This window comes from Colobus angolensis, unplaced genomic scaffold (genome assembly GCF_000951035.1).
Source record: "Colobus angolensis palliatus isolate OR3802 unplaced genomic scaffold, Cang.pa_1.0 Scaffold91, whole genome shotgun sequence".
NCBI lineage: Eukaryota > Metazoa > Chordata > Mammalia > Primates > Cercopithecidae > Colobus > Colobus angolensis.
Window position 1 is genome coordinate 6,370,161 of NW_012123043.1, and position 9,981 is coordinate 6,380,141.

At 50.0% G+C, this 9,981-nt stretch overlaps 1 protein-coding gene across 1 annotated transcript in view; it reads left to right on the top strand.

Annotated features, from left to right (window-relative positions):
* Window positions 1–8,741, top strand: part of OPTC (opticin) — a 15,300-nt gene extending 6,559 nt beyond the window's left edge. Inside the window, exons 6-8 of the mRNA XM_011931806.1 lie at window positions 2,793–2,888; window positions 3,430–3,625; window positions 8,522–8,741. Coding sequence (XP_011787196.1) covers window positions 2,793–2,888; window positions 3,430–3,600 — 267 coding nt within the window. The 3' untranslated portion in view covers window positions 3,601–3,625; window positions 8,522–8,741. The remainder of the gene's footprint in view (window positions 1–2,792; window positions 2,889–3,429; window positions 3,626–8,521) is intronic.
* Window positions 8,742–9,981: the final 1,240 nt, after the last annotated feature.

Here is a 9,981-nt window from a genome sequence, read left to right on the forward strand (position 1 = left end):
CCTTCACCCCTATTACCACCACCATCCACCTCCACCACCCACCTCCACCACCCACCTGCACTCGCACCACACACTTCCACCACCACCACCTACTGTTTTCATCCTTTTAAATTTGCTATTTATTGTTTCTTTCAGTTGCAAGAAACTGATTCTGACCCAAGAAAAGGCAATCCCAAGAACCACCATGAATGGAAACAGCACTATTAGGCCTAATGGGTCTGTTACTGGCTGAGTATTCCTAACCTGAAATCCAGAATTCAAAATGCTCCAATAAGCATTTCCTTTGAGCATCTTGTAGACATTCAAAAAGTTTTGGGTTTTGGAGCATTTTGGATTTTGGATATTCAGATGTGGGATCTCAACCTGTATTGGGAATGGGGGCTCAGAAGTCAAGGTGGACAACTCTCTCTCCCTCTTTGGGGCACAAGGCCTCTTGTCTTGGCTTCTTTCTGTGCATCTGCTCAATTCACCTGTCTGCTCACCAGCGTCCTCTGCACACTCACACGTTCTGCTCCCTGAAAGCTTACACATGAGTTTGGCTTGGAATAGTGCTGATTCTGGCCCTAACTCTACATATCCTTTTATTTCCAAAACCCACCACTAAGTGACTGATTAATCATTGTCTTTCTATGATCAAATGCTCAAGAGAGACTTTTTTGTTGTTGTTTTGAGACAGATCTCACTCAGTCGCCCAGGCTGGAGTGCAGTGACATGATCTCGACTCACTGTAACCTCTGTCTCCCATGTTCAAGCAATTCTCCAGCCTTGGCATCCTGAGTAGCTGGGATTACAGGATGCACCACCACGCCCAGCTAGTTTTTGTATTTTTAGTAGAAATGGGGTTTCACCATGTTGGCCAGGCTGGTCTCGAACTCCTGACCTCAGGTGATCTGCCCACCTTGGCCTCCCGAAGTGCAGGGATTGCAGGCGTGAGCCACTGCGCCTGTCCAAGAGAGACTATTTGATTGGTCATTGGCTGGCCAGTTTTGATGGGAAGGGCTAAGTTATATGACACAAATATGCCCCCTGGGACGGCCCATTCAATAGGGCTAGGAGGAGCCCCAAGTATGCTCGCCCGCGTGCTCTCTCTCTGTCTGTCTGTCTGTCTCTCAAGTAGTAGAATCTTTTATGCAATCTAATTCCTATTTAGAAGCATCAAATAAACCAAATTAGACTTGTATTTTTGAAATAGGATGACGGCACAGAGGCACACCTGCTTGTTCTCTTGCCCCGCCCTCCCCAGTGCCTTCCACCCTCTCAGCCTTCTCCTGTCTACAGTGGTCTTTGAGGGAATTTTACAGAACACAGTGTCACTACCACTGTTGTGGTGGAAGAGCACTAGACTGGGAATCGGAAGTCTGCCACGTGACCTTGGGCCTCAGTCTTTCGGTCTCTAAGAACAGGATTGCATGATCCCTGAAGTTCCCCACTGCTCAGCCTCAGCAACATCCCAGCTGTCTCCATATTAGGGTGTGCTGCTTTGCCTTGACTCAGAGCTGTTTTCTCAGCCCAGGATAAGGCCTGGGCTTGGAAGCCACAGAGACCTGGGTTTGTGTGAGAGTCACCAACCTCTCTGACCTTGTTTTCTCATCTGCAAAATGAGGGTAATGATACCTGCTTGACACAGCTGCTGGAGGGTTAAATAAGATAGCATTTACAGCCGGGCGCGGTGGCTCAAGCCTGTAATCCCAGCACTTTGGGAGGCCGAGACGGGCGGATCACGAGGTCAGGAGATCGAGACCATCCTGGCTAACAGGGTGAAACCCCGTCTCTACTAAAAAATACAAAAAAAACTAGCCGGGCGAGGTGGCGGGCGCCTGTAGTCCCAGCTACTCGGGAGGCTGAGGCAGGAGAATGGCGTAAACCCGGGAGGGGGAGCTTGCAGTGAGTGGAGATCTGGCCACTGCACTCCAGCCCGGGAGACAGAGCGAGACTCCATCTCAAAAAAAAAAAAAAAAAAAAAAAAAAAAAAAAAAAAAAAAAGATAGCATTTACAAAGAGAACAGGAGGGTTAGATATGCATAGTAGATGCTCCATAAATGGTAGCTATCATTTTTCTTTGCTCACTGAGCCCTGCTGAAGGCTTGTCTCTTCCCAAACCCTTCTCTGATTAACACTGTCTGATTCCGAGAGCGCAGTCCCATGCACATGCTATGTGCCTCTCTGTGCCTGTGGTTCTCATTCTAATAGTCTGGCTGTCTCCCGAGTGTCTGCTCCGTACCTGCTCCTCACCCAGAGCAAGGACGATAAACAGAGCATGGAGGATGGAAGTTAGATACCAGGGAGCAGGTCATGCCAGTGAGAGGAATGAGACTTACGCAGCTGTGGGGTCTCCTTTATTGAAGAGTTTATTGGAGACACTGATTGGGAGGTCTTGTCTAGATAATTATCCATGGCCCCAGGTTTAGCATTTGGAGACTTGTCATTGGGGAAAGTCCCTTCTGATAGCAGAGAAGTTGAGGCAGAGCTGAAATGTTCCCTGGTCCTCCCTTCTACCCTGTCCCTGCCCCTCCCCTGCACCACCCAGTGTCATTACCAGCTGATTAGTTCTTTCCTACTTCAGTGGCTGGCACCTCAATGGTAGCAGCTTTTCTCCTGCATCCAGTTGGAGTTAGTGTCTATAAGCTCCTTAAAGACCTGGGCAACCCCTGTGGCACCCAGCACAGAGCCTGGCGCATGACTGATGCTAAGTGAGCCCCGAGTGAACAAATGTCTCTGGCCTCATAGCCATCCTCACTGCCAGGGTCCAACATGTTGGACCCACCAGCCTCCTATACTCTGTTTTCTCCCAGGCAATGGAGAAGCTGCAGTTCCTTTACCTGTCAGATAACCTGCTGGATTCCATCCCAGGGCCTTTGCCCCTGAGCCTGCGCTCTGTACACCTGCAGGTAAGGAGCCTCACCCAGAGCAAGGGTGATAAACAGCATGGAGGATGAAAGTTAGATACCATGAGCAGGTCATGGCAGTGAGAGGCATGAGGCTTAGGCACCTGTGGGGTCTCCTTGATTGGAGGGTTTATTGGAGACAAGAATTGGGAGGTCTTGTCTAAATAGTTTTCCATGACCCCAGTTTGATTTTCTCCATTTTTTTCTTTTTAAAACACTTTCTCTCCCTCCACCGCTTTATTTTATCTCACCCAACTGCTTTTCCTTCTCTCTTTTTCCTACCCTCTGTCTCTTTCCTTCCCTTCAGTCCTTCCCTCCTTCCTCTCTGCCCTTCTCTTCCTCTTCTTCTGTGCCCTCTCTCTCCATCCATCCCCCGTGGGGCTCCTCTTCTCACCCTTGTTGTGTGGCTTTGGCCCTAGATGCTTCAGTTTCTCCAGTTGCACCAGAGCAGGCAGAGCTGGTAGGGACAGCTGATATGAGCCTTCGGTGCTGCTTAAGGGGCAGACCGTCTTGGTGGGGCTCAGCTGGTGTGTGTTCTTTCCAGAATAACCTGATAGAGACCATGCAGAGAGATGTCTTCTGTGATCCCGAGGAGCACAAACACACCCGCAGGCAGCTGGAAGACATCCGCCTGGACGGCAACCCCATTAACCTCAGCCTCTTCCCCAGCTCCTACTTCTGCCTGCCTCGGCTTCCCATCGGCCGCTTCACCTAGCTCAGAGTCCTTCCGCTGCTCCCAGGTAAGAGGCCTCCAAGGACCACGCAGGCATGCGCCTCCAGCCATAAAGCCCAATATCTTTCAACAGTGATCTTTAGCCCAAGCATTAATCGACCTCTCAATCCCTTGCAAAAATCACACACACGTACACGCATGCATGCACACACACACTCATGTACTGAAATGTCTTTCAGCAGCCAAATTTGCATTTCTTCATCTTCTTTCCTTGACACTTATGGCTCCTGGCTCAGAAAATAGCAATGTCTGCAGTGGAACTCTTTTCCATATTCCCCATCTCTCGTACCCACACAGAATGCCAAGAAAGCTGTGGGAGAGGAAGAGGGGGAGGAGGAAGAGAAGGAAGAAGGGGGGAAGAGAAGAAGCAGTGATATGCTGGAGCCAGCTCTTACTACTTGCAGGAACCGATTATTAAATTTTCCAGAATTTTGCAAGTCAGTTGTTAAACACAGCCAGTATGAAAAATTAAATTATATAAACTCACAATTAAATATATTATATTGAAAACAAATGTAATAATTATTCAAAAATCATCATTTTTCAATTAGTTCACTATATTTCACTATTAACCATGCCCTTGAAGTTATTTCCGTCCGTGGTATCTGTATGGGGGAACCTCTAGGTAATGGTGTGCTCCTCGGATCTCTTCCAGCTCCTCATTCAGTGACATCACATTGGTGGTTTAAAATTGGCCATGGTAGGGGTATTTACACTACAGAATTTGGTAAACGTTACAAATTGGGATTTCCTTTTTTGAGAGCTGTCTATAAAATGTTTGCCTGCATACCACTGAGGAGAAAGAATAGCTACTTAAACCAGCTCCCTCTACCCGCACGCCATCCTACTGGGGTAGGTAGGGTTTCTACAGGGCATTCCTTCATTTCCTGCTCTTCTGAGGCCAGGGCCTCCTGTTAGATTTGGAGGGAGCCATTCATAAGGATGGAGAACTGACATGAATCTTCACCCAGATGCACTTCTTGTAGCACTTACCTACTCCCTGGCTCACTGGCCAGTCTCTGAGCATGGAGGGCTCAGCCAGCTCCTTCCTGGCCACTGGGGTTTCCATCCTTCCCATTTGCTCCTGCATGTTAGACCACCAGAGGGCAGCCTTGTGCAAAGATAAATATATAAAAATAGCAATTACTCACCACTGCCTTTTGGATCCTGGGCAGGGGCTGCTATGCTGGGAGGATGGGAAGAAGGGCAACTATCATGCAGCCAATGATTTGTTCCCTGAGTTAGAAGGGAGAGGAGATGCTACCCTTCTCCTCACCCTTATAAGGAGGTTTTGGGCAAGGGGAATGTGATGGATGGGCACTTGGCCTCACGCTTCATGTCAAGGCATGAGAGAGGGATAAGGCAGGGAATTCACTTACTCATGCAGGAAGATCTTATGGAGCACCCACTGCTACGTGGTAATAAGATGGTGCACAACAGAAACATATTCCTTTTCCTCACAGAGCTTAGAATTTAGTGCAAAAGACAGGTGTGAAACAAGCACACCAATAACCACGCTATTCAACTCGTAAAAGTGCTATAAAGGGTATGTACAGAATGCTACAAATGCTTACAAGAGGAAGACCCAGCTTAGGGGTCCAGAAGGCCTTGCAGAACTGACGTTTAAGCTGAAACCCAAAGGAGTGGGAGTTAGCCAGGCAATGAGTTGCCAAGGCAACTATTCTAGGTCCCTGGTGGTCCCCGAGTCAGGAGGGGCAGGTGTTTCTTGTGGGCTACATGGAAAGGAATTCATATATCTGCCTCCCCCCACCTCTGTGTGGCACCTCACTGTGCACTTGGATCCTCACAGCGGTCCTGTAAGCAGCCAAGTCAGAAATTATTATTCACATTCTTCAGATGGAGAGATGGAGAACTAGAGACCAATCACTGACCCCAGCTCACACAGGTGACTCAGGGTTGGACCAGGACTCAACACACAGGCTACAGACTGGCAATGGGAAGTCTTGAAGGTGGTGGGAGGTGCCTTCATGCCATCGTGGTACCTGCCTTCACTCCCAGGGAATCTAGGATTCCAGCACACCTAGCCCCAGGGGAGGACGAGGAAGGCAGTGAGCCGAGGGCCCCTTGCCTTTCAGAGCAGCAGAGCTGTCACTGGCCCTTCCTCTCCTTTGTCTCCTCTTTCTGTCTTCCAAGAGTATGTTACAGTGAAATCTCTCTCTCTCTCTCCCACCCTCTCTGTGTGTGTGTGTGAGTGTTTTCTGTTTCTCTCTCTCCCTTTCTCTGTTTCATCCACCAATCCTATCCCCTTCCATATCCAATATCCCATTCCATATCCTGCTTTATTGGATTATGGCAAGGCCTAGGCATGCAACAGCTGAAAGCCTAAAGTTCTCCAAATGTCAGAGACCCTGGATTGAGGAATCCAATTTTCTTTTTTTCTTTCCTTTTTTTTTTCTTTTTTTTTTTTTTGAGATGGAGTTTCACTCTTGTTGCCCAGTCTGGAGTGCAATGGCGTGATCTTGGCTCACCGCAACCTCCTCCTCCTGGGTTCAAGCAATTCTCCTGCCTCAGCCTCCTGAGTAGCTGGGAATACAGGCATGTGCCACCACGCCTGGCTAATGTTGTATTTTAAGTAGAGACAGGGTTTCTCCATGTTGGTCAGGCTGGTCTCGAACTTCTGACCTCAGGTGATCTGCCTGGCTTGGCCTCCCAAAGTGCTGGAATTACAGGCGTGAGCCACCACTCCTGACCGAGGAATCCAATTTTTTAAAAAATCCAATTTTTAAAAAAAGGTTTTCTAGAACTGGGGCTTTTGGGTACTGGAAGCCACATCATTCCTACATGCCTCTCAGTTGCTCTTTGCTGAGTACAGAAAGTCACCTGGCTCCTGCTCTATTGTGGGACAGGGGATCTAACAATCCCTGGACTCCTGGAGTTTGCCAGACCTATAATAGAAGCTTTTCTGTGCATCAACTCATTTAATTCCAGCAACAACCCTAGTGAATAGGGATGCTCATCTCGACTCCACATGAAGAAACAGGCTTCTGAAAGGGGAGTGGCCCAAACCCAAACAGCGAGAGAGTGGCAGAGCTAGGATTCAATCCTGGGTCCATCCAGCCAGAGTCTGAAGTCCTGCTCTCTGCCACACTCCAATGCAGACACCACTTTCAAGTTCCAATTAAAGGAGGCCGGCTCCAGACAGTTTCTTTCCCGAGGCCATTGTTGCTACTCCGGGAGGGGTTCCCCAAGGGCCGCTGCCTCTGCAGCTGTCTCTTGGCTAATCCCCCATTTTTGGCTAGGGAAGCCCAAGGAAGAGAAAGAATGTTCTTGTTGGCTGTCTCCCTGAAGAAATTCTAAACAGAGCATCTGTCCCTCTGCACCAGGGAGGGAGGGAGGAAGAGAGAGATGGGGAGAGACAGAGAGAGAGAAACCCCACAGCTGCTGCTTCTTGATCTTGATGTGAACAGCTAGGTCTCCTGTTTCTCAGGGACCTAAAGGGGTTAGGGTTGGGCAACTGGTAAGAAAGGCAGAGAGCACCTCTTTAGCCAGAGTGAGGCCCTGCTATCCTGCAGATGGTAAAGATGGAGAGAATGACACAGGGCAGATGCAAGCCAGACCTGAGAGAGTACAAAGGAAGGGAGAGAGAGGAGGGGCTGTGGGGTCCAGCCAGGCATGGCAGGCAGCTTGAGGGCCTCATGCCAGCCGGCAGTCTAGATTTGCATCAAATCCACCTCCTCCAACACCAAACTTTCCTAACCTCACTCATCCAGGTCCTTTGTGGCCCAGCAGCACTCATATTTGACCTTGGCAGGAGCACTTGCTCTGGGAGGCACTCTGGTGACTATTCTGCCAGCTCTGTGTGAAGGGGAGTGCCTTCCTCTTTTGGGGCACCCTGTGGCCTTCAGGAGGGTCCTGCCCTAACCCGTCATATGAGTATCAGTGGGAGAAGGTCGTGGGGAAGAGGCCAGGGCCCCTCCTCTCTGCGAGAGAAAGGATGAGTTTGCAATGACCTCCCCCTCTGACTGCCTTATTCTCAGTTCCAGGGTCCTGTTTTAACGAAGGTTACCGGCAAGGCCCAGGGCCACAGCAGGCTGGTGGAGAAGGGAGGGTGGCAGGGGCTGCTGGAGGGGCTCGTACTAAGTCTGTTTTAGGAGCCAAGGCCGTTTCCCCACCCTGACCTTGCCTGGGCTCCCTTCCTGCTTCCTTTTCCCTTTTTTCTCTTCCCTGGGAATAGTAATCTTTTACATTTCTGCTGTCAGTTTGCACTTCAGCAAGCTCTTTACATATGGAACCTAATTTGATAGTCCTAACAACTCTGTGAGAATGGAATTATTATCCCTCCTTTTCCTGACAGAAAATGAGAGGCTAAGTACTTTCTCCCAGAGAAAGATGACTTAACATAAACAATCTATAACAGAAAAGAAAGATGGGCAAGGGGGTGGAGCTGCAGTGACAGCCATCACTTCTTGGGAATTCTTATCAGAGAAATGGGAAATCCCATCTCCAGCTCCTGGAGCAGAGGATGGGTGCCCCCCACCATGACCTCCCAAAATGCTTTGAAAAGCAAGGACTCGGGAGTGCATCACCCAGGCTAGAAAAATGGGGGCTGCCTATGGAACTTGAGTCCAGGGCCTGCTCCCAGCAGGATCAAGGCCTGTATCCTTAGGAAGCACATGAGGTAATGAAGGTCTCAGTCCAGGAGAACCTTGGGGCTCAAGGACACATGGCCCCCGATCTGTGCCGCACCCCCACATGCCCGTGTCTGTGTCCTCCTTCCTTCTGGCCAGGACAGAGGCAGACAGACCAGACGGGGAGGTGGCCCCAGCTCGCCCCGCCCCCTCCCTGTCTAGCTCCCTCTCAGCTTTCTCCTCCCACCTCACCTGCCCCTCCCCTCTCCCCCACACTAGACACCAGCTCAATTTTGTCTCTCCTCTCTCTCAAGGTCATCTCTTGGACCAGTGGGCCTCACATTCTCCAGCAGCCGCCATGTGGCACGCCTCCCTCCTGTGGCCGCCCGCAGCGTGGACCAAAGTCTCCATGTAGAGGGAGGATGCCTGCTTCTTTCCCCACGGCTCTCACGTCTCCCTTCTCCCTGCGGGTGACAAAGAAGCCCAAGGACCACCTCCTTCCTGCCTCATTGTAATAAAATTCCCCATACTGAGGCCTTCTTGTCTTCAACCTGGCCTGTCCAGCCCTTCCAGACACGTCCAAACCCATGGCCTGGACGTGCTTGTGTACTTCCTTTCAAACAAGCCCACATAGAACACCTGCTCTCCCCTTCCTCCTCTCTGCACTCCTTCTGCCTCCTTTTTCTCTGTTCTCCTTCTGTGCCCAGGCACCAGAGCAAATAGCTTTTTGTTTCCTCCTGGCACTACCAGTCCCAGCCCTGCCTTCAGAGTTCTTTTCTCTTTCTCTCTCTTTTTAAAAGACGGGGTCTCACTAGGTTGCCTAGGCTGGTCTTGGAGTCTTGGGCTCAAACGTCCACCTGCCTCAGCCTCCTGAGTAGCTAGGATTACAGATGTGTGCCAGTGTGCCGACTCCAGAATTCTTTTCTCTGGTGTCTAACACGCAGTTCAGACACAGGAGGGAGTGGAAGTGTTTCTTGTCATGGCACCTGTGAAGGAACTGTGATGCAAGGGAGTGAGCACTGGAGTGAGAGTCTGAAGACCTGAGTTTGACTACCCCATATCCTGGTCACACCAGCACCTCACTCTGTCCTGGCCCCGTGGAGTTCCCTCACTCCAAATCTGTTGCTCAAAGCATATCCGAGCCCAAGGGGTGTGGCGCCTATCCCTATCTTATTACATTTCTAGTCTTCTACTATTCCCAATAGCACAGACTAACATTGACAAAGAGGGATTCAATGGTAAAGGAGAAAAGGAAGGAAGTACAGGAAATACAGACACACAATCAGTCTAGTCTCACAAGTTGAGCTTTCTGAGCCCAAATCAACTATACCATGGCTTTAAAGCTGGCTTAGCTGCAGGCCTTCCAGATCATTCTCTGGTCCACGCAGAAGAGAGAATAATCCAAGCTTTTCAAGTCCTTTCTGACCCATCCTGAAACCAAAGGTAACGACCTTTGAATTACACATTGTCCATAATCAGTATCCCCCAAGGATCACTGGGCAGTCTTAGGAGAGGTGCTTCTCCCACAGAGAGGCCCCCTGCCTCCCAGGACAGACTCCTGGAGCCCGGCACCTGTGAGAGCTGCAGCACCTCTCTTGGAGATCTAAGAAATCCCTGAAGGAGGCTGGGCACGGTGGCTCACATCTGTAATCCCAGAACTTTGGGAGGCTGAGCAGGCAGATCACAAGGTCAGGAGTTCAAGACCAGCCTGACCAACATGGTGAAATGTGATCTCTACTAAAAATACAAAAAGTAGCCAGGAGTGGTGGTGTGC